The sequence below is a fragment of the Vicugna pacos genome, chromosome X (assembly GCF_048564905.1).
Source record: "Vicugna pacos chromosome X, VicPac4, whole genome shotgun sequence".
NCBI classification, from domain to species: domain Eukaryota; kingdom Metazoa; phylum Chordata; class Mammalia; order Artiodactyla; family Camelidae; genus Vicugna; species Vicugna pacos.
Window position 1 is genome coordinate 79,291,699 of NC_133023.1, and position 25,738 is coordinate 79,317,436.

At 39.0% G+C, this 25,738-nt stretch overlaps 1 protein-coding gene across 3 annotated transcripts in view; it reads left to right on the plus strand.

Moving 5' to 3' along the window:
- Positions 1–919: 919 nt before the first annotated feature.
- AMMECR1 (AMMECR nuclear protein 1) overlaps positions 920–25,738 on the plus strand; it is a 102,793-nt gene continuing 77,974 nt past the window's right edge. For 2 of the 3 annotated variants that reach the window (XR_012067424.1, XM_006215189.4), the window contains exon 1: positions 920–1,560. Coding sequence is in view for 2 of the 3 variants with exons in the window: in XM_006215189.4 (XP_006215251.1) it covers positions 1,088–1,560 (473 nt within the window). In the remaining variant the exon portion in view is untranslated. The remainder of the gene's footprint in view (positions 1,561–25,738) is intronic. The other variant, XM_072955730.1, reaches the window with a different exon arrangement.

Sequence of the window (25,738 nt, forward strand, 5' to 3'; positions counted from 1 at the left end):
TTCAAGCATTCTTCAATTGAGAAATTTTTAAATGAATACTAACAACTATCTAATTATATACCTGAACAAAATCTTTCAATTTGTATCTAAATATACTACCTGGCCTAGTGACCTGTAAGATCTGTGCTGACTACAGATATATTTCTAATTGTTTTGTTTCCAAGCCAACCCCCACCCGCCCCAATAACCCACCGCCCCAAGTTCCAGAATACAATTAACATCTTTGAACCAGTGAGGTGAGTGTTAGAACTTTATGTTTTGCTTTTAAACGTTTTCACGAGGCTAGGAGGGAAAGTTGAGGGGCAAGTATAGGACCTGTAGATTGAATCGGGTTTGAAAATTTGTCAGTAAGGAAAGGAAAGAGTATTGCTCTTTTACCACAATCTTGGAAGAAGCCTTGTGCGTGTGCTTAGATTGAACCAGTGCAGTATGGCCATTTCCCCGACTGCTTTGTATAGACTTTATAGAGGCGATCTCAGGTGTGGAGCTCCAAGCACCTGCTTGCTTACTCTCCGGCAGTTCAGGACCCAGCGTATTTGAAGCTGGTGGCTCAGGTTCCACGGAACTAGGCTCAAGTGTCACTAACACTATGTGCAGAGCCAGTCATCGAGCTGTGCTTTGGGACTTGCATACTTACTTCGGACTTTCTTCTCTCTCCCCCCTCCCTTCCCACTAGTTTCCCTTTCCCTCCTTCCTCCCCGGGCATGCCCACCTCCTCCCTTTGCTCCCACTCTCCGCTTTTTCTCCTTCTTTCCTTCCTCTTCCTTCCTACTGGGCTTCGAGTCTTTCATCCTCCGCGGGCCGCGGGCCCAGAGGCTGCCGCTCGGCGGGGAGGAGGAGGAGGCGCGAGTCCGGCGGGACAGGCGCGAGGTGCCGAGCCGCGAAAGCGCGGGCCGCGCGCCGGGCTGGGGACGCGCGCGGGCTGGCCGCGTGGCCGGGCGGCCCGGCCTGGGAGCGGCGCGCGTGCGCGCGTGGCCCACGAGCCCCTGGCGCGCCCCCGGCGGCCGGGGCCGCAGCGTGCTCGCCCCCGCCGCCAGCTCGCCTCACTTATGGGTCGGAAGCGCTGCGTGGGGGAGACTGTTCCAAGATGGCGGCGGGTTGCTGCGGGGTGAAGAAGCAGAAACTGTCCAGTTCGCCCCCCTCCGGCTCGGGTGGCGGTGGTGGCGCCTCCTCCTCCTCCCACTGCAGCGGAGAGAGCCAGTGCCGAGCCGGGGAACTGGGACTAGGAGGCGCCGGTACGCGGCTCAACGGGCTGGGAGGTCTAGCCGGAGGAGGTAGCGGCAGCGGCTGTACCCTCTCTCCCCCCCAGGGCTGCGGCGGCGGCGGCGGGGGCATCTCCCTGTCGCCACCTCCGAGCTGCGGAGTGGGGACCCTACTTTCTACCCCGGCCGCCGCCACCTCTCCCTCGCCCTCCTTGTCGTCCGCCGCCTCGTCCTCATCGCCCGGCTCCCGGAAGATGGTGGTGTCAGCGGAGATGTGCTGCTTTTGCTTCGATGTGCTCTACTGTCACCTGTACGGATACCAGCAGCCCCGGACCCCCCGGTTCACCAATGAGCCCTAGTGAGTACCGTGCCCTCCGCCGCCCTCTCCCTTGCGCTCGGGATGGGGCTCAGAGTTGAAGCAAAGTACGATTCCGCCTCCCCGCCGGCCGCTGCCCCTGCCCCTGTCGCTGCCCCGGGTTCCTGGAACCACCCGCCCTGAGTAAGGGCACCCCGCGCTTTCTGCCCTCCGAAGCCAGCGCCCCGCACTTGGAGCAGGGTGCTACTGCTGCAAGAGATGGCTCTCGCTGGCTCCCAGAGGTGTTCGCTTTCTCTTTGAGATAACTTCGAGGAGTTTTGACCCTTCTCCTTCTCGCCTCCGCCACCCCGCGTCCCCATCGCCCGGGTTTAGGAGATCTGGATCCCTCCAGGTGTTGATCTGTCCTCACTTGGGTTTCTGTTCCCCTCTGTAAAAGCCCCGCCGGTATTCCCGCCCCCTGTACCTTGCACATGGAGTTACTATCCCATTGCAGCGTGAAAAATAGCAACTATCCAACTTCTGTTCTGCTAGTGATGGAACTTAGCTCAGGAGCCTATGAGGTTACCCATCTTTTTCCTTCGGGCTTCCTTGTGTCCTGGGGAGGGAGGAGTTTTTTTTTTTTTCAAAACACATTTTCCCTTAGTACCTATTTTTATCTGAACATACCCATTAAAATGTGTTTCTAGTGAAGCGCACCGCCGGCTCCCTCACATTTAAAGAGTGAGACTTTTTTTTTTTCATCCCACCGTCTGGGTAATAGCTCATTCAAAGAGAGCTGTCCCCATAGAGTCACTGTCAGTTTGTACATTAAGCGTGCATTGGCTTTTGTGTCGATTTCACTTTTTAAGAAATCCTTGTCAGGCTCGACGATTCTAGAAGTAGTTAAACAGTGTGTAGGAATTTTTATCGTTTCCTTCGGTTTTGTACTTTTAGTTATTTTACCCTTCAAGTGTGTAGTTGAAATTGTTTAAAATCACACTGTTACCGCTAACAGCCAGGTTAATTCTAATCCCTGTCCATTTGGATGTGTGGGAGATGGGGCATATGGTTTGTTGTTGCTGTTTTTTTTTTTAATATGTAAACTGAGTGTAAACTGACTTTTTGAGTTAAATGCTAGACAGAATGTAAAGCCCAAGGAAGGGCAGAATGACAGAGGGCAATTGTTTTTATTATGAGTACTTAGCATCAAGAAAAATAATAGAGAAAAATGTCAGTGAAACTTACAGTGAAAAGCATCAAACCTTTTTCTAGCTAAGACAAGTGCCCCTTATCCCCATATCATAAATACCTGAACTGATGTTCTTTTTAAACTGCTTCTTTTCATTTTGTGAGATTAGAGGATTAGACTGGATACATATAAACACTTCTACCTAGACTAAAAATATTCAATTAATATGTAAAATGGAAATTCCAATAAAGTGTCCTGGAAATTGTAACTTTGTTTTGTTTGTTTTCTTTGGCTTTGATACTTGAAATGTATTTAATTTTGTGTTTTTGCCACTCTTCTGTGGTCTATGCATTTTCTTTCAGACTTGGTTCCTCTTTGAGCATTGGTTCATAAGAAATGCATGAAAGAGCATACAGACTGAGACTTTGTCAAATAAATTAAATATCTTGATAAGTTTCCTAGTTTTGATTCTAGAAGCTTAAATCCTAAACCCACACCTGTACTTAGCCAATTTAGTTTTTTTTTTTTGGTTAAGAAGTAGAATTCATTTCGAAAAAGACTGCCATGTTAAAAAAAATCTATGAAATATTAATTAGGTTGAGTCACTTATTTGTGACTTTTCTGCCTTCTCTTGAAAGTCTATGATGTATTAAAGCCAGTACGGGAATGATACATAGGTTGGCTCAGCAAAGTCATGGGACTGCAAAAATTCACTCCTGTTTAGTTAGATGAGTTTGGCAAAGGCTGTTTTACTATTCACGCTCCATTGCTCCAAAGCATATGCGAACACACTTTCAGGAGGTGCTATTTTCACACATCTTAAAGTGAGTTTGGGTTAACTGAATGACTGTAACAAGAATTTTAAAAGGAAAGTGAGCTTGACCAGTTCATACAGAAAATGCTTTTGAAAATGTCATTCAACAGTGGCTACTTTGCACATGTATTTGGGTATTGTTTCTTTTCTAACAACCCTAGCCACTGGATTTCTTTTTCATGGAATTAAATAGATAAAATAAGACACCCTTTGACCATTGTGGATATGTTGAAGTGATGGTGGGAGAATAGTAACTATTATCATTTCACAGGCCTCGACTTGTGTCATGTATTCTACCAAATAGCGAATTTAGAAGAGACACTGAACATGACCAAGGGGAGAATGAAAGTTCACTTAAGTGGAAAGAGGAGTGCATCTTATTTTCATTTATTTTAAAGTTATTTTTTGAGGTGGACTGTGGAAAAATTCAGGAAAATTTCTTAAAAGCAGTGTTAGACTATGAGAGTGAAATAACTATCATCACTTGACAGTGCCTTAGTAACCAGCACCCATTTTCTTTCTGTTTTACATATTTAATAGCAGTGTGTACTTATTAGTGTGGCTCGGTGCTGGGGGCCATAACATATAAATAGACACATTGCTTTTTTTTTCTTTCTCAGAGTTGTTAGTATCATGTCTTGAGCAGCGCTGTTTCAGGTCCTGTCTCTTGTCCACTAGAAGACATGCCTTCGACAGTTTCACATTCTCTTGTGGAAAAGCATACCGTTTTCTCCCTTCCCAGGACCTTTCTGTCAAAATGTCTGTCACTGGTGAAATCCGCCTTTCATAGGTTTAGAAGTCCTCGATTCATTAGTGACCCATCCATTCTGGAAGATTATTAGAAATTTCCAGTGATCTGTCTGTTTCAGGTTGTGGGGTGGGGGGAGGATGTTGCTATATGAGCAGGCTGTGTGGATACAAATTCTTCACTGTTGCTGCTGTTTCTTGGAGTACCTACCTTATGGCAATAGCAGTAGCCGGCACTTGGGAGGACAGTGGAAACTTGTTTAATGGATGACAGGTGACATTTGTGTTAAAAGTGAGGAATGCATTACTGAATCCTTGGTCTCAGTGGTAGTTACATTTGCCCACAGAACTAAGGTTCAAGACATGATAACAAACAAACAAACAAACAAACAAACAAACATAACTGTAGGTGCATTTTACTGTTCGAAGTCAGAGCTCTTGGATTTACACACAGATAGCCATGTTATATAGGAAACCATTTGCTACCATAAAGGGATCCACTGAGCCAGATGTCGAGCCAGTTAGACTGCAGAAACGTCATTCTCCACCATGGCTGCACATTCGAATCACTGGGGGATTATTAAAAATATGGATGTCGGGGTCCCAACCCTAGAGATTCTGATTTGATTGGTCTTGGATGGGGCCTGGGCATCAGGATTATTAAAAACTCTCCGGGTCATTTTAATGTGCAGCTGAGGGGGAGAACCACTGATTGTATTCGATGAGGCCTTTCTCCTGCAATTCCTATTAATTTGGTCTGGGGTGGTGCCTGGGTACTCAGATTTTATGAGAAACCTGGGTGATTTCTGGTAAACTGCCGGTTTGGGAAACACTTGCAGTGTGGTCTGCAGAAGACATCACCTGGGAACCTGTTTGAAATGTAGGCTCTCAGGCCCCACCTCAGACCTGTTGTATTTGAATCTGCAGTTTAACAAGCTCCCCAGGTGATTCTTATGCACATTAAAGTTTGGGGAGGAGTGGTTCTCGAACTTTAGAGTACATCATAAGCTCCTGTAGTGCTTGTTAAAACACAAATTGCTGGGCCCCATTCCCAGAGTTTCTGATTCAGTCGAACTGGGGTGGGGCCATGAATTTGCATTTCTAACAAGCTCCCTGGTGATGCTGCTGCTACAGTTCCCAGGGCCACACGTTGAGACCCACTGGGTTAGAGTGGTAAGGACCTATGTTAAAGTACTTGAGCAACTATAAGGGAACCTCAGTTTTCACTGCCAGTTTCCAATATAAAACTTCCTGTGTCCATGTCACCATCCTTTATCATGTTCTTTCTAACTTAGCACCAGGGAGATTGAATGCTGCCAAGACCATAATGAGAGTCTGAGGTTCTTGGGATGGTTTCTGTCCGATGTGGGCTGGGGGAAGGAGGGGCGGAAAACCCCCACCTAGAAACCTGCGGTAGGATTTATAGGTCTTTTTTCAGAAATTGTTAACTGTGAGGGGCACATTTTAGGAAGTAAAAGCAGCACAAATACGATATTTTAAAGTGAGTTGTATTGATTTTAATAAGTAAAGCCCCCTTCTGTTCCCATAGAAAATGCTTTGATGATTAGCTCACTAAATAACATGTTGTGATAAGATTTTAAAAGCTTTTACTTACACTTACGCTTGCTGGATTGCATTTTAAGAATTTTCCTCATTAACAAAGAAATATAAAAGGGTCCTGCTAAGGCACTGGGATTGTTCGGTCTTATATCTTTAATGCTGTGTTGCATGTCACATCCCATGAACTTTTTATTTTAATCTTCTTACCACCTTTGAAGTTAATGCAGTACTACATTTTGTATAGACCATAGCACAGAAAAGATACTTTACTGTTAAACATCAATAAGTGTGGTTTTCCATTGCAGTGAACAGAATGTAGTTTTTAAAAAATCCACTTCTGGACGTGCAGATTTTGAGAGACTAATCAGGTGTTTGAACTGTTAACTCTTTCTTGTCTTGTCACAGTAGACAAATTACTGTTCTTTGGGCATGCTTGGGAGAGATTGGGTTGCTTTAGGGAGGTGAGAAGCACTTCGTTTCACCAGAACAGTAACAGTTCTATCCCATATTAGTGGGAAAAAAAAGATGATTTGATAATGCAGCTCAGGTGAAAGTGATGTTAAATCAGCATTTTAAACACAAACTATTATATTTCTGTTATGTCTTTTTTCTGATGAAGACTGACCTGAATAGCTGGAAGGTGTATCTGTTTCTCGCAGGTGATGCTACTGAGTCATTACAGATTTCCTTATCCATGCTAGCAGAATGGTTGTAATATATAGTTCTTTTAAAAATTTGTCTGAAAAATTGCTGAGCATTTTTGAAGGTATTATATGGGCTGTTTTTCAACAATGTTGATTTCCTTTGGAAGGCAATCTGGTGTCCTGTCTTACTGATCGAAAAGAAAGCAGGCATGCTCCCAGTTGTCATTTATGCTGTAAACACCATCAAGGCTGAAATGGTAGGATGTAGAAATATAAATTACAAAATTATTTTTATATCCGTGCATAAAGGTGTATGTAGGGCAAGGTATATTTAGTTAGAAAGGAAAACTTGATGCTTATTTTACCTTCTCCCCCATATGGCCAAAGGGAGAGATAATCTAGCTCATAATTTTTCTTGCTTTTGAGTTGTGTTTGTGCTGTGTTGAGGTCCCAGTTAGTGGGGTAGCAACCAAGAAGGAATCTCTGCTGGGATCTCTCAGTCCAATAGGAAGAAAGACCACTACTGAGAAAGAGAGAAATGCTGTTAGCCCATACATAAGTTAATTTTTTCTAAGTATGTGTTTCTCATTCACATTGTTTTCTTTAAAAGACTGTACACTTTTTGAAATTGTATTTAAACATTAAAACTCTGTAACCTATTACTGCGATTTATTATGATTTGGAAGTCAGTTGTGCTTCCCACTAACAGACCATCTTTTTGCGAGTGTATGTGTGTGAAACACTAAAACTTGTGCAATGAGATTAGTCAGAGTTCCCTATTTCAATAGGCATTATTCTGTTCTCTCGATGTCACACATGCTTGCCTGTTTTAAAGCAACACAATGACCAGGGCTTTTACATTTAAATTTTCTTAAATAGTCTCCCCCCCCCAACTTGTGTAATAATGTCTCTTTTTGATACTGTTCTGAATCAATTAAGCTAAGTGAGTGAGGACCAGCAGTAAAAGCCAGGGGCTGCCAAGAATGGACGTTCAATGTGTAAGCTGTCTTTCCACAATCAGTAATTGGGCAGTTGCTCACTGGACACTGGAGACTGTGTGGGAAGCCAGTGGTTGTGTAGGTGGGAAGAGTAGATTCCCAGCAGTAAGCTTATTTAGAGTTGAGCTTCTGTAGTTACAGTGTTCCTAAGAGCAAAAACGAGCCACAAGCTGATGTAGTAGAAAGAAAAGTGCCCAAAGGAAGAAGTATGGTGTAATAATATAATTGGTTGGGTGGGGCATATTTTAGGTTTGGTCCAACTAGAAGTGGCATCTTTTCTATCAAGTGTGGGTGTATTTTCTACTGCTCTTAACGTATCATACTTTCAAACTTGCTCAACCTTAAAAATGTTAGTGTTGAATGGCTGAGTGGAAATTATATGTCACTGGGGGAAAATTTTTTTTTCTTTTCTTTTCTCTCTCTCTCTCTCTCTCTCTCTATCTCTCTCTTTTCTTTTTTTTTAGCATATGCATTATGCTGAGTTCCGTGGTTGGAAACCAGAGAAATAGAAGAGATAGTTCTATTCTTACAGAGCTCACAGTCTTGTTCAAGATATGATACAGATATCAAAGTCACTTAAAATGCTTACAAAGTAATATATACATGATTATAGGTGAATGAGATACATGAAAAATATTGTGCATAAGCATAGTAATGACATGGAATAAAGGAGTGGTCAGGAGCAAGGCTTTGGGAGAGGACAATCTATGAGCCAAGTTTTTAAATGGCAGAAGGACAGAGATTACTGGTAAGAGTCTGTATGACCAGTAGATCTTGAAGTCTTACTTGGTTGTTCTCAAACCGGTTGCTGTCACTGCCACACCCCTTGCCACAGCACTTGGGGATTCCCAGCAGCTGTCTTCAGTCACCAACTTGCACACTCAGCAGTCTCCACACCACTCCCCTTGCTCTGGTCCCTAAGACCATAAAACCTCAAGGAAGTGAAAAATAGCCTTTTGTCTTGGGAACTCTCTGGGGATGCTGGAGAAGAACGTTGGATCTGATTATAGTTTCTTGTATTGGAAAGGGTACAGAATTGGCAGCAGAGTCCTCTAGAATGTAGGATGAACTGGAAGGAGAAGAGTCTGAAGGCAAGGGAGACCAGCTAGGCTTAAGGTTGACCACACACACACACACACACACACACACACACGAGGGGCAGAGCTTGTGAATATAGGAATGTTGAAAAATCAAGAAGTGGAAGACGTTATCAGCCTATGTAGGGACTTGCACTTTAGGACCAGCTTTTGTGTGGGAGTGGAAATATTGCAGCTCACCTGTTTTTTGGCTTCCATCACTGCTTCTTCTTTTCTTGGCTCTGTGCCTAGCTATTCTTGTGCTTGGGAAAAGTTTGTTCAACAGCTCTGTTGGAATGGCTATGAAATTTGATCACAAGCGTGAGAACCTCCCCCTCCCCCTCTTCACCTATTACCAACTGTATCTAATTTGAAAGAAAAGAGGAGAAGACATGTTGGCTTATCGAATTTGGATCAAGTATGAAGATAGCTGAGGTAGCTTTTGGATGAGGACCTGAAATTAGGCAATTGCATATGAATAAAGAGGCAATGCAGAAAAAGACAATTTACCAAATTCCCACTGCTAGGGTAAATGAAAGTAAGAGAGGCTTTCAACATAATTCAGAGTTTATAAGTCTGAAGAACCAGGAGGATGGTGATGCCACTATAAAATGTGGTTCAGGAGGGTGGGAAGAAAGAAATATTTGGTCAGGTGAAATCAGATTTCTTAATATGTATATTTCAAGTGTTGAAGTTATCAACTGTCACTTCTTTTTTAATTAACAGAACCACAGAGCAGCAGCAGAGCTATTGTGATGATTTGGTCAGTCTTTTGGGATCTCTCCAGCCTCCCTCTGTCCCCACCTGTGACTTTGAACTACTGAAGATAGTAGAGATCAGTGACAGTTCTCAGCTTTGCACTGCTAGTCAAAATACCTGACAGAATGTTGGGTTTCCCTAATGTAGGTTTTCTCAGTCTTCAAGCTTATCAACTTGTAAAGCAGTCAATGATTCTTCTATTTCTCTATGTGTGTTATCATAGCACAGCTTTCAACAAAATAGAGCCTCATGGAGGACCACCTCAGGAACTTGTAGTTTCAGACTTTGGATTAAAGGAAATTTCTGAAGGACTAAAAGTACTATCTGGTACTAGATTCTGAGTCCTATGTCCTCAAGCTTGGAAAGTAAAGAATCAAGCTGGATTTGTTTTGCCTCTTTACTTGGCAATGAAAGAAAGATGTTACCAGTGGACAGGATCAGTCATATTGCTGTATGATCTTTGGGATCTTCAGTGGATGGGCAAATGTGCAAAGTTCTGCTTGAGTCCAGGCCTACTAATAACTAGTTTTTAAAATAAGGTCTGTGATAGTCTTGATGATTCTAGCCTCTCCCCTATCTGTTTCATTTTACAGATAATCCACACTGCGACCCAAAGCCACATGCAGTGCTGGGAGAGCACAGTTGACTGTATTATGCAATATCCTGCCAGAAGATGCTGACCAGCTCTCTAGTAATGGAAAGTAGTGAGACTGACTTAACTGCCTATATAGCTCGCCTTGCCATTCTGTATACTTTCTGTAAGCATATGACACACAATTCTAGGAACATATCTTATATTGAGATCTCGGATTGCTGCAAGGTGGTGACAGCAGATTCTCTGCTTTGCTTCAGGCACTGGTGGATCTTTGAGTCATTCTCATAGAATGGGATCTATGAAAAATGGGCTTTGATGCTGTCAGCCTAAGGGCCACAGCACTGTGTCTACCTGAAGGAAATGCTCAGGTGCTCGTCACATTGATGTGCTTCTCTGTGTCATGATTATCGTTTATGTAGCCACATGGTTAAGTATAGGTGGTTTGGGGTGCAGATATGTTATATAGTTGGTAAACCTTGGACCCCAGTACATACCTCATTGTAGTAAGACAAATACCCTTTGTATGCTGATTTTGAACAACAGTGAGGTAAGTGTTTAGATGTTGGGTGCTTTTTAAACTTTTTTTGTTATATGGTAAATAGAAGATGGTGTTGGTGATTCACTCACTAGAGAAGAATCTCATGAAGTCTTCTGGCCTTTTTTCCGTGTTAGAGTATTGCTTTCAATGCATTTCAAGTAGTTCTCCATCATTAAAACAAACAGAAACTCCCACACTTGTTTTGCCTTACAAACAGAAAAAAAACTTGCCTTAGCTTGGCCAGGTACTTGATTTTGTGGAATAGCTCTTTGCCGGTAGGAGTAGGGGCCAGGCAGTCAGTGGTTAAAAAGTTTTGTTCAGTTCATGGATCCATCTACCCTACAGTCTTGTCAATTCAAAAAAAAAACACCCTCACAAGAACAAATGGGAATGATACTGCTTCTATTTCTCTGACACTAATGAGGTGATATGTGGTTTGTGGTATATTTTACTCCACAAACTCCTCTAACCATTGCCCTGTTTGGCAAGCTGTTTTGCAGAAACCTACCCTTCCCCTCTGGAAGCATGGCTCTGTGGAGCAAGGGAGTCACATAGGGCCACAGGCAGAAATAGGGGGGACGGGGGAATCAGGGGAGAAGAAAAATGAGATTGTAGTCAGGTGAGGTGAAGCCTGGGTTCAGGGCAGATTAAAGAGACTGCATGGTCTGGAGTAGGGATGCTGCAAGACGTGTTTTACAGGATGCAAACCTTGGTGTCCCTCCTTTCGAACCAATGGCCATGGCACTCTTGTTACAAAGAAATTATTCCTTTTGGAAAGAGATGCACAGCCTGAAGTTTAATAACATAAAAGAACTTGTATATGCGTCCCCTGAATGCTTCCTAGAGACCACGTTGAAAGCCATTCATATCGTGTCCTCAGAAGGAGGCCTCTAGAGTAAGTTTGGGAGCTATGGGACAAGTAGCTTAAGTATACCCCAAATGGATAGATGTAGCCACTCCCTGGTCATTATCCTTTTCTTTTCTTTGACTTGTCTTTGAACATGGTTATAAATCCTTAAGTATTCAGATGTATCTTATTTTTAGGCCTGTGCACTTAGGTATTAGCCTCTACTTAGCTGTACGAAGTTTCTTTTATATAGCTTGCTCACAGTTATTCTCCATAACAAAGATTATGGAACAGATGCTATTAAAGGATAGACCCAGCTATAATTTCTGATTGCACAACACAGTCCTAGGAAGGTATCCTACTGAGCGTACTTGTCTCTTCCATACCTTGTCTTCAGCATCTCCTAATAGGACCCACTATGGTCCATTTAATTTGCAAATTACATTCTCAGAGATAACTGGACCATCTGCTATTTTTGGTTAATGAGTTTCTCTTCAGTCGTATAGATGCATACTGATTTTAGCAAGTTTATTTATTTTTATTGCGGTAAAAAACACATAACATGAGATAGACCCTGTTAACACATTTTTAAGAGTACATTATTGTTAACTATAAGCTCATGTTTAGCTTATTTTTAAAGGGTACGTAATAGTGGCTCTACCTAAAGCAGCTACGTTTTCATAGGAATGTTGGCAATCTTTTAAAAATTAATCTTACCAGCCCACATTAGTGATGCACAAAGCCCATTTACAGGAGAGTCTAAATTAGGGTTTGAGATATTATTTATTTTTCCAAACTTATCGAAAATTATGAATAAACCAGATTAACAGCATGAGAGGCAGAAATAACCATTTTTAAAAAAATGTTTTTGAACTAGTAGCATTTCAGTTACTATTTGACCTGGCATTTATCATTTGCTTTATTAGTATCCTTAATACTGACTACCTGTATTTGAACAGAACTTGATTTTCTAGCTTTCCTTTTAGATTTTGATTCTCATCCTATGTTCTTCAGGGCTTTCTAATGAATTTGCTAATAATATTGCTAATAATGCTAATAATAATAATGAATTTGCTAATAAGGAAACGTCTTTGACAGGTAGGAACTTTGCCTTTGTTCACTCGCTTTTAAAGATGGAAGGAGGGACCAAGGCATTAAAGGAGAACATTAGTTTTGACACTTAAACCTGATACTTCTGAGAAAGTGTGCTTTCTAGGGAGATGGAAAATTGGAGGACACCTTGCCTTATGGGATATTATAAGTAAGGCCTTTCAGTACATATGTGTATATATAAACTAGTTAACCACTTCCTGGAATTGCTTCTTATCGTGTACATGCTTGTTTCTAATGGAAACTGACATCTAAATGTGGTAGTGGCATCTGTGAAGTAATAGACAGGGTCAAGTCATGGGTCTTGAAAGTGGTTTATTTGCCCTCAACCAGTATGAGGTTCTTTATCATTAACAGAGGTGCAGACATTTTAAAAATATTATCACTGAATTGTGATGTATTCATTTGGACTTTGAAGCAGTTTCTAACTTCTTCCATTTAGAGATGCCACAGTTCTAAAGGAGAAAATAGAATTTCCACCACAATTATCCCTTTGCTTATAGACATTATAAAATGAATATCCGTTCAAGCTTCAAGATATATTTGTCAGCATTATCTTAAGACAATGTGTTTTACATCAAAACCTAGCTCTTATTCTAAGCTAGTACTGCTCTTCATATTATGGTTAATTTTAATATTTCAGTTCAACAAGTAATATAACTTTTGTGGGTGGAACACTGTGGTATGCTCTTTTTTGGGTGTAGGTGAGAGGCCTACAATATGCACATAAGCCATACTTCCTACCTTTAAAAAGCTTGCAGTCATATTGAGGAGACAAGATTCAGGAAACAAATAATGAGGTCACATATGATTTAATGGCTGAGCGAGTGATGGAGCAATGAGGTCTGTAGGAGTTTAAACAAAGACTAATGTGGGCTGGAGTTATATGGGAGGGCTTCATGGACAATGTAGGATTCAGACTGGGTAGTCCTTTTTCATAGATAGATCAAGCATTCTAAATGGGGGAACAACTTGAAGATACAGAGGTCAGAATGTGCATTATACAGTAGTCAATGGATACCACAAAGGTAGATTGAAGTGGGGGAGATCATAGGAAGAAAGGGGACCCATCAGGAGACTATTGCTGTAATTCAGACATTAGGAAATGAAGGCCTGCCAGTTGACAGTTTTAAACTATTAATGGCTTGTGAATTGCCTCTTTCTTGGTAAAGTTTCCCTTTTGTCCAGTTAACTATGCCCCAGCAGCTTCTTTAATGTCATAAATGTCATGAAGCCTGGAGAAGAGCCTGGGAAATAACACAAGTAGGAGTCTACTGTGTAGACAAAGTGCTTTCATTCATCCGTAGACATTCAGTATAAGTCAGATTAACACTGGTTATGTCACCCTTTGCCTGAGTGCCTTCCATGGTTTGGTGTTCTTTTTTTCTTCTAAACTTCTGTATCTCAAACATTAAGTTGGGAAAATTGAATAGCTAGAAAGCTTATGTAATTGAAAAAATAAACTACACTAATTATTATAGAATTAAGTGGCTTTAAACCACTTTTTTCTCCCTAAATTAATGAAGAAATTTTAAATGGATATTGCAAATGTAACCCACATAAAGTAGGTACTTGGAATTATAATAATTATAGGAGAATTGTGTACTAATTATTGAATGATGTTATTTATTAAGTTAGCTTTAGATTAGTCTAATAAGTGTATTCCTTATGGTTCTTAACATGCCCTATTCTAGAGTGCTACAACTCTTAAGATGCAAACTATGTAAACAAAATCTTTAAAGGTTTTATAGTATTATTTAGAAACAAAATTCTAAAATAGCTTCCTGAGTCACAGTAGAATGGCATATTTTAATTTTATATTGAACAATTGTCCCTTGAAGAAAAAAAAGAGTAAAATTCTCAGTCTCAGTCTTTTGTTGATGATTTGTCTTTAATTATGTTAAGACATAAGTTTAGAACCCCAAAATTCTTCTTCAGTGACCACTGTGAAATTTTATTTTATTGTATTAACTCACTTATTTTATTCTCTGAAATATGTTGGTTTCAGAATATAAGGAAATTATTTCGCAACTATGAGACTGATCTCTGACAGGTTTTAGCCACATAAGCACGACAGTCATGCCAGCATACTCAGGAAGTAAAAAACAACGCTAGCACAGTGCTCATTAACAGTGTTCTCTATGTAGTCTGTTTATGTTTATAAGTAAATGAGCTCTTCCTGGTGGCATAGCCTTGAATTATGAATCATCTGTAATTTGAATTATATATTCCTACAGTAAGGTGAATAAATACTGAATGTTAAAAGAAAATAGGGATAGTGAAATATTTTCGAATCAACATTTTTGAAGAAGAGATGGATTTTGACCTATGTAGGTGATCATAGACCCTGCCGCATGATAGGGTAGGAGGCCAGATGGAATCCAGTAGTTCTTAGGACAGAACACACAAGGTCCCTGATCACTCTCAATATGCTTAAAATCTTTATTAACAAAGGTGAATGCCCTCGTCAGGCAAAGGAGAGAGAATTTTGTTTATACAGGGTTGAACCACTTAGATGCCAATTTCATTTTTCACAAATTTCAAACAATAGGCATGTTAAATAGGCAGTGGCCTCCATAGCGTAGAGCACAATCAAGGAAAAAAGTCACTGGTTTTCCGTTTTGGCTGTGGCAAGAGTACAAGCAAATCCCATTTTAAAGTGAAACGATGGGTGTGGGTCCAAAGGGTCCTGGTTCCTGCCTCCAATGGGCTGCTCTTAGAAAGAACCTCTGCTGTGTTTATTTCACTTCGATCTAGAGAAATTCAGGTCAGTTTTTGCAGAAGAGAAATGTTTTAGTCTTGAAGCTTTCTTTCACTTTCATGAAGAGTTATAATTAATTGTCATCCCATAATAACCATTCATTAACCCTTTGTTAACTTAAATAACTTGCACCAGCCCAGCAGGGTCACTGGTGCTTTCCTGTTCTCTGAATTGTTGTTATATGTATTTGAATACTTTTGACTCCCAATCTGTCCCACCCCAAAATTGAAGCACAAATCCAGGAAGGTCCTTCTTTTCCTCTTCCTCAGCATAATTTTTCTGTGGACCTTCATCATTTTTGAAAGCAGTAGACTCAACTGTCTGAAGGCTTGGTAGCAACTGCATCATAGACTTTTTACCACTTCACTTCTAGCAGTGTTTAACCACTTTGCATTATCTAGAAAGCTATTTACTGGTCCTGCTAGTTTTCTAACTTGGGGAGGTGGTGGAGCAATGGGGACAGAGAAGTTATGAATTTATGACTTAGAAGATTTTTCAAACAGTGGACTTTTAAATATCTAAAGGAGTATATACACACTTTTTAACTGACTGATGTTGAATTCAGAGCAGTGCTATATCTCAAAGATTTCTGGAAGGTTTTCTAGGAGTTTTAAAGCAGAGACTGCATGAGGTGATCATTCCATTGTGCTCCTTCCTGTGCCTTACCTGGAAGTGGGTATCTTTTTCTCTGTGTGTATAACTGACACCATCAGGCCTTTGTGGATTTCGCTGATGTTGTGTGTTATTTGGAGACTGACCTGGCTACATGTAGCGGTAGGCAGGAGGGTAAGAACGTGTGTTGATGGTTCTCAAGGAGGTGTGGCATGGGCTTTACTCACCCGTGTATCTTTTACTCTGTGATTCCGTTCTCAGAAGATTGGAGTGCTTGGAAGGTTATTTGGTACTATTTTTTTTCTACTATTTTGTTTTAAACTATAGGTTCCCAGACGTTTAGACAAATGCTTCTTTCTTTCCTAATATTTCTACAGTCAGGAGTTTTTAATCTATTGCCGAAGAATGGAATTTGGGGGGGTGGTCGGCAACCACACTGAGTATTCTACATTTGATGAACAAAACGGATACTTTATTTGTTTTTATGAAAACTCTCGATGTGTCTGTTCTCACATTAATATAATTTAGATGAAGAGAAGCAGATTTGAAGAAGCCTGACCTAAGGGATTATAAGTTATCCTGAAAGCACAAATAATATTTTAGCATGTACTTTCCCTCATAAAATGTCTTATGGCAGACTTGTTTATGTCATAGATCTGAGTCAAAGCTGAATTCAACACATTAGTCTTTAATTTATCCAAAATTAATATCTTCTGGCTAAGAACCAACACTGCTTTACGACTCAGAAACCATTTCCTTATATTAATCATCAGCAGTAGAAATTTGCTTTATTTGGGGGCTGTTTTTTTCAAAAACAATTTTTTATCACTGCCTTAGTTTTTATGTAGTTTACAATGCAAAGAAAACATCCAATGCATAGTTGGATGCTAGGATAGACTTACTAACTTGGCAACTCATTCACACATATTAGCCTTAAAGTAGACAAGATTCAAATTCTTCAAACTAATGTCTCAGTAAAATGAAAGATTATTTACTTAAAGACTAATTGTTGCTCATAAATTCCCAAAGTTGCAGATTTTAAGTCTGTGAATTCCAAAGGTACATAGTAGTGAAAACTTACTATGTTATATACCTTTATTGTATGTTCATGCTGGTTTTTTAAAACATGTATAGACTGGAACATTGAAACTCTGAATGAATGAGATAGCATAAATATCACTGAGACTACTATCATTGTTGATTTTTATGAGTGATTTCCTCTGTTAAGGATTTGGTCAATTTCAATAGTTTTTCTCAGAAAAGATCTTAATGACTTTGTAATCACTCTTATTGTGTTTTGAACATTAAGTCAGTGATACTCAGCGTTTTTCTTCAAGCGGCATGACTCTCTGCCCTGCAGCCTAACCCCCACACCCAGAGTCTCATGTATAATTCTAGATGCTACTTGAAGAGAGGCAGGGCAGTTAATATGGAAAGCATTATGTATTTGTTCTCATTCTCCGCCACCCCCCATCCCAATGTATGCACACAAGGGTATAAGCAGGTTTTTATATCATACCTGCAACTAAACTCATTCAGGACCCCCAGAACTGGCCAAATGAGGATCCACTTATGTTTGGCATCTCCTAATTTAGCATTAGGATAATGTTACCATTGTTGTCAAACTCTTTCATAACTTGTGGTTTGGCTTGGCAACATTATAATGAATAATCAGTTGTGTGAGATAAAATAGTACATATTCTATTAAAATGAGTTTTTAAAGTGTTCATGATTCTTTAGTCAAGACTTGAAGCTTATAATCACTATCTTCCTCATTTCATCTAAGAAATATATTGAGACCTTTTCTTAGTAACCTTTCATCTGTTCTGACTCTAGGCATTGAACTAGATGCTATGGCGTCAGTTCCAGCATGACTTGGATAAGTCATAGTCTCTCATACTCTTTTCTGTAAAATTAAAATAAGTGAATCTTTAAAAAAGGAGCAATATTTTAAAAATACTTGAAATGCAGCCAAACGTTGATAACAATAAATGTTTTTTTCATGTCTGTTATCAAAAAAACATTTATTTTCTTGTAGATGTCAAAGGTAAAATGGAATGTAAATCTAGGCTGATCATATTTTCTCTCTTCTAATTTTATAGATGTTTATGAATACTTTAACCTAGAAATTTATGTGTAAGTATCACCAGGGATCCCACATTTTTGCTGGGCAGTTTTAAGAGCTAAAGGTTACAGTCTTTTTGGAAGACACCAATTCCAGAATGATTTTCAAACTCAAAGGGATTTCTGGAATATTGGATTAAGGACCTCAGAAAATCTACTCCTCTATAAAAGCAACATGAACACTGGCAAAACTTTTCAAAACCAACTTTTTATAAATTCTGGAAATTAACCAAAGGTTTCCAACAACCTGAGGAGCATTTATTTATTCATTAAAAACAGCTGATTTTCAGTAAGAATAATGACCTTTGTTGTGTTTTACCTTTCCCTTATCGTATCTCCCTTTTCAAGGAAACCAGCAACCACTAGAGGGGTCAAGCTCCTCAAATACCTCTATCCCCATAGAATGGTCACTATTTGACCTATCTGGCAGTTCCCTGGAAGGGCCCCAGTTCACAAGGCTTGTCTTTATTTGACCCAACTCATTGTTGCTCAATGAAAAAGTCTTCTCCTTAGGGCATTTGTTGAAAACAATTGGGGCAATTGTTTAACATTGTATTTGCCTGAAGTAGTGATAGCAGGAGGAGCAAAGAGCAAGCTGGTCAAAAAACTCAAAAGAAGGATCTGGGGATGAGATAGGGAGCGTTAAAAAACTTCCTTAATATATATTTCTGAGTATCTAGTAGGCCATACACATATGCAAGGCTAGGTGCATACCTGAGGAGGCCCTATTGGCTCACCTCTGGCTGACCTTGAGAATCCACAGAAGCAGAAAATGAAGGCTAAGGCAGAATTTTAAACTGTTCGAGCATTGACAGCATGTCCCAACACACACTTAGGGTCCCTTGGCAAAGAGTAAAAGATCTATTGGTTCAAGACATTTTAGAAAAATCTCTGTCTAATCGTTAGCTGACTCTTAAGGTAACTGAACAGAGACTTCAAGTGGCTACATATGACAGAGGATCCAGACTTCACAGAATTAGTCCAGGAACATCACCAAACAAACAAATAGCAACAACAGACCTTGGAGAGGGATCTGATTTCCAAATGTGCTATGTTGTATTATTTAAAATGTCCAATTTTCAACAAAGAATTAAAAGAAACAGTAAAGTATGGCACATACATAGGGAAATAAGCACTTGCTAGAAACTGTCTCTGAGAATGTGCTTATAGACAAAACTTTAAATGAACTATTACAAATACATTCAAAGGATGTCATGTCTATACAATTAAAGGAAAGTTGTAAACGCCTTGCCAAATACTGAGTATCAATAAAGAGCTAGAAATGATTTTTAGAAGAACCAAATGGAAATTCTAGAGTTGAAAATTTTAATCACTGAAATAAAAAATTTACTGCAGTAGTTCAAGAGCAGATATGAGCCAGCAGAATTAAGAATCAGCAATTTGAAGATAGATTAATTGAGATTATACTATCTGAGGAACAAAAAGAAAAAAGAGTGAAGAAAATGAGCAGATCGTAAAAGACCTGTGGGACATCATCAAATATACCAACGTACACTTAATAGGAGTCCCAGAATGAGAAATGGAGGCATAGGAAGAGTATTTGAAGGAATAATGGCTGAAGACTTCCCAAATTTGATGAAAGTGTTACAACATTCAAGAAGCTTGACAAACTCAAAGATGAACTTAAAGTAGGATAAACTCAGAAAGATCCACACCTATAATATTTGTTGAAAGACAAAAACAAAGAGAATCTTAGAAGCAGCAATAGATAAGACACTCATCACAGACAAGGGAGCCCCAATAAGATGAATAGCTGATTTATCATCAGAAACCATGGTGGCCACAAGGGCAGTGGGATGAAATATTCAAAATGCTGAAAGAAATGGATTGTCAACCAAGAATCCTATATCTAGCAAAACTGATCCTCATAAATGAAGGAGAAATTAGGACCTTACCAGATAAACAAAAACAGAGAATTTATTGCTACAGATCTGCTCTACAAGAAATACTAACGGGAGTCCTTCAGGCTGAAATGAATGGACACTAGATAGTAACTTGTATGCACATGAAGAAATTAAGAGCACTGGTAAAGGTAACTACATTGATAAATGTGAAAGACAGTGTAAAGGTATCTTTGTAACTCTTTTCTTTTCCTATTTGATTTAAAAGAGAACTACATAAAACAATAATTATAAAAGTGTTGATGGGCTTATCACATATAAAGAGGTATTTTGAATGACAATAATAGCTTAAAGGAGGGGAGAGGGAACAGAGATTGTGTATACTATTAACATTGGTTGGTATTAACCTGAACTAGATTTTTTTTAAGTTAAGATGTTAATTATAATTCCCAGGGCAGCATTAAGAAACTGACTCAAACTAGAGAAAAGAATTGGCAGTTAGTTTTAGAAATCTCTGTGCTTTGGCATGCTGGTTAGATTCTAGGAGTGAGATTATAGATTATTTTCAAAGTTAAGTTTTATTTGACAATTTCTTTTATATGCTATAAACAAGTACAAATATATTGCCTGCACAGAGTATTTTGGGTTCTTTCTAGATAAACCTTAATAAAATATTAAACAGAAAACTTAATAATAATCAATTCTCAGAACATTCTTGTGAATGAGGAGTTTGTTCTTATTGCAGTGTCTAAGATGAGAAAACTATACCAAAGAGAGTTGCAAGCCTTGTCTGTTTCTTCTCAGTATGATTTCTAACATTGTGAGAGTTGCAATATTCAACCATTGGTTTTATAACATATCCCTCCTCTCTCCTAAAAGTGCTTAATGGCATATATTTATTTTTTGATACTAAAATTAATATGTTTAAGAATTTTATGACACCCCTCAAGGAACTGAAGACAATTAAAAATCTCTCTCTGAGCTTGCTTGCCTTTCTTCCAGAACTAATTCCAAGCGACCTTCAGTCTGACACGCAGTATCCATCACAAAATGTGTTTATCTGTTGCCCAGAAAGTTGTTTTTAGCTCAGGTGAAGTCTCTTAATAGACTGCAGAAAAATGATTTCTTTTCTGAAATGAGTATGGTACAATGAATTTTTTAAATTGAGTTATTTTAATAGAAATTTCTGAATTTTAGAAGTGAATTCTCTGTCAATGTGCAAATTAAATGCCTCCTTGAAAAAGTTAATTCAAAGAAATATTTCTTAAGAATGTACTATGTCCAAGGCACTGTGGAGATTCAAAGACAGGTTAAATGTGGTTCCTGCCCTCAAGGCCCTATTAAGGACAGGTATGAAGGGTTGTAGTATGATGGAAAAAAAATTGCCTTTTATTTTAATGCTTGCTTTAAAAGTAAAGGTAATAAGAATTATAATAAAGTTTTAGTATCACTTAACCTTTTGGAACTTACATAACCTAACTCACCTAAGTGAACTGTAGAATAGAGTAACAAAGTTCCAGATACTAAATTCTGTTATAATATTGGTGATTTGTTCCTACGGGGAGAAAATCAGCTCTAATTTTGACTTGCTTTCAGTTCTGTTTATTTGAGGAAGAAGTAATGTGGCAGACAAAATGATTAAAGGCTCTGAGCAGGTTTGAATGGATCTTGAACTGGCTGCAAGTAGCACGAAACAAGGACTGCACTGCTTCTGGGGGCTGGCTGTCAGGATCAGGGATGTCCAGCAGAGAAAGCAGGATTCCTTGTAAGTAGGAAGCTATTGAATGGGTGCTCTCCTAAGGGACTGCCATCTTCTGTTCTCTCCCTCTAGGGATCTTAGTCTCCTTATTTAGCAATTGTTTACCAAGTTTCAAGAGAGAGTAGCTTAGCAATTTTGTAGTAATGTTTCACCTTAGAGGCAAGCTCTACATGGTTTCAGGAAGAGGGAAAGGATACAATTTCAGTATGTGGATGAAGGTGCTGGTTTCACCTCCATAAAGTCAGAGCAAGCAACATCCTCAAGGGGTGAGGCTTGTTTAGTTATGATAGCATAATTTCTTTCTCTGGTATACTTGTGAAAGTCTTTTTATTTGCAAACCCACTGCACTATTTGAAGCAAATTAGTTCAGTTGTACATTAAATGGTATTTTAAAAGTTATTTAATTTTTAAATTATGAAATGTTAATTAAATGAACTGTCTTCAAAGATGATTGACCTAGGTATTAGTTACTGTGTGTACCATCTAATGAGATATATGAGGCTTCCCTGCCCTTAAGAAGTTTATACTCTAGTAAGAGAGCTAAGTTACGCACAAGATAACTGTCATACAAATAAGTATTGCCTTATAGACGGACAGATAAAACCTATAGAAGTTAGGGGGTGATGAGCTGGGATGAGAGATTTTAGCTGAGATGACTGAAGAGTTGTCTGGTTCATAGACATACAGATATTAAAATAAAAATGAAATTTATAAATCATCCATATTTCCATGAAAAATCTTGCCTTTGGTAAAATAAGCCTGCATCTTTTTGAGCACTGGTGCCTAGGGACAGGCACTTGTTGGCCTGGGAATGACTTATGCTAATGAGAAGTTAATTTTTCAGACATCATTCCTGGGGCAGAATGAGTGGTAAAGAATCCTTCTAGGTCTAGGGTTTTAAGAGTTGGTCAAAAGGAAAGGCCAGGATAAAAGGTCAGATTAATTCAAGAAAGCTGTCCCAAAATATGCCAGACTTTGTGCCAGGTACAGCTAGTGCTGTGGTCCCTTGCCCTTAAGGAGCTAGCTCACAGTCTAGCAGGAGGACCCAGAATACTGGGTCGATGGAAGCACATATCCCTAAATCCCATCCCATAATCTCTGGGCCTTCTAAACTAGGTGAAGGGGAATGCAGCAGATGGAAGGGATACTTTAAAACCTTCTGGCAGGAAGACTGTACCCCTATAATGTACTTTTGTTTTTGAAGAGTTAGTATGTGTACATGGTACGAAATTCAAACATCATAAGAGGACAGTGAGATGTAGGTCTCCCTTCCACCCCTGTCTCCCAGCTACCCAGTTCCCCTCCCCAGAGGCAACCTCCGCTGCCACCAGTTTCTTGTGTATTTTTACAGAGTTTGTCTATGCATATACTAGCATTATGTGCATATTCATACCCTTTTGTTTTGCACAAAGAGTAGCATACTATACATACTTTTCTACACCTTTTTTTGCAGTTAATCTTGGAGATACTTCTATATCAGCACACCTAGAAATGCCTAGTTCTTCTATTTTTTATTTTGAAATAATTATAGACTCACAAGATGTTAGAAAAATAGTAGAGAGTGATTCCAGGTACCCATCACCCTGCTTCCCCCATACATGATATCTTCCATAACTATAGTGTATTATCAGTACCAAGAAATCGATCGCCACAATAAAATTAACTAGACTCCAGTGCCTGTTTTTTTTTTAATGCCAGCAGGATATCCTGTTGTATGGATGTACCATAGTTTATTTAACTTGTCTTTTATCAATGAACATTTAGATTATAGGATTGCTGGCAGAGGGAAAGACAGGAGACAGTAAACATCCATGTATTCAGGGCTGCTGCTAGCACATACGTGGCCTTTGTGTGAATTAGAAAAAAGTGCCCTCTCTGGGTGGATGCAGCACCATAGACGCATGGTTTGGAAAGCAGAACACAACCTGGGTAACGGTATTTAGCCCCGTATATCTCTTGGCATGTAAGTGGGCATCCGTATGTAGGGTAATGGAGTGTAACTTAAACTCTACAGCATGGCGTCAGTGTTAGTATTTGAAACTTTGAAGCTGTCTCAGACATGGTATGTCCTCCCACCCTTGACCCCCACCTGTAACTTTCATCACCCCTTAATTCTCAGTCATTGAATATTTTCTATTATTTGTGTACATTTCACATTGGACAGTAAGCTCCTTTGATAGCAGAGACCTCATGTCTTCATTGTATCTTCCTTCCCTTCCCTTCCTTACTCTGCTATTACCTACCTACATAGAATATTGTTTTATATAAAAATGTTGAGTAAATTTTTGTTTAAATTTTTTCTTAAGGCAAAGAAGTTGAGCCTTGAATTTTTTAATCTGCCTCTCTTCAAAAGGTGTCACAAACTTTTAAAAATACCCACACATACCACATTTGTAGGAAAGAAAAAGAATGTGTCATAAACTCAGTCAACTAATAATGGAGTACTGCAGTTTCAAAAACATTAAGCATTATAGTATTGAAAGGAAGAAAACAGAGTAGCTGAACTCCTTGTGAAATTGTAAGCAGGTTATTGAGTTTTGGTTCCACCAAATACTGAAAAATGAGAATAAGAATAATCCTTCATAAGGGCATTTTAAGACCTCATAATGTCTACAAAAGAAATATATACTGTTACAGATAAAAGAAAGCATTTTAAAGCTCTATTCACAAAGAACCTAAAGTAGTTTATATGTATTATATGCTTATGTTCATAAGTACAATTCTGAGAAGTTACATAAATCTTGTGCCCTAAAAATACCCTTTTTCATCAGGTCTTAACTTTATAGGCCATCGATTTATGATGAAAATTGTCCATTTTTACCACTGGCTTTTTTATTACTGTTAAGCACTAGAAATATTTTATGAAATTTTAATTACATTAAATACTTCATTAAAACTTAAATCATTGGAACCAGTACTGCCATAAACACACAAGGAAGAACAGAAATGTATTGTTTTTTAATACATCTTCTATTGTGTAGACTTTATATTCACAGTGTAACTAAATGCTATTTAGCAGACTAACCATACAACCTAACTGGTATAAATCTAACAAGTTAAAATAGATAATAGCAGTTGCAAAACAGCTTGATTATGAAGATTAAACCCATGGCATAGGCAATGAATGGACTTGACATCCATACTAGATAGTTATGTTTGCTTGTGTATAATATTAAGGAGGTAAGGGTTGAGGAAGTTGCACTGAATAAAACTCGGGGAAAATGTTCACAGTGATTTACCAGCTTTGCCAGAAGCACATAAATATTTTTTCACTATAAGGCGTGACTGTTACTGGAAGAGAACTGAAGAAAACATTTGTTTTCCTTGATTATTTGCTGTAAATAATTTTTTTGTAACCAAATAGACAAACTACTGTGTGTTCATTTTGAGACAGAACATTGTTGTATCAAGGCTGTGCTATCCTGATGTTAACTATAATGGGTTTTTACCTGTATTCCAGGAAATAAAGCAAGCTGGATTGATTCCAGTTGGTTTTATTTTTCAGCTTTTGTGCTAAAATCAGATTGTGTGCAACTCTGAATCATAGTTCTATAAATTCTTGGCTATACTAAGTAAATTACAGTATATCTTCCAGTACAATTATAAGAATGCTGTAACATGCAGGATCCTTTTCTACAGTGTTTTTATGATTAAAGATTCATTTCCTCCTGAACTTGGCTGAATAGGTTTTCATTCATCTAGTATTGAAGATCACTGTCAGCTACTACTTGAATGCCCTCTGTGTATTTGACAGTTTACTGCAGACTAATAGGAGTTTAAAGAATGGTTTGGTTTGGCAGACTTTCTCACAGGGATGAATAGGATGGGCACATTTACCTTGTGAGTAATCTGTGTTTACGCATACACACATTTCATATTAATCTTGGTCTGTAAAATTCCAGTATATAATACATAGAATAATTTACCAGCTTGTTCTTCCACTGGGACATATGTAAGTAAACCATCTTTTTTACTTAACTAAGTAGCTGGCTGTTTCTATGGCTATGAGGTATGTTTCAATGTTTAGTATAACTTGATGTAATTCAATTTGACATATATGTGTATACATATGTATATGTAATCACCTCTCATTATCCCTGCTTCTATAAGGAACCCTAATGCAAATGGTGCAAAGTAGTAATTTCCTTGCCTCCTTTTATTGACTTTCCCCTCATTCTGTGAACTGTCTATATATGCCTTCCCTACCTTGCTCCAGCACCTTCACTGGAGTGTCCATACCCCAGGC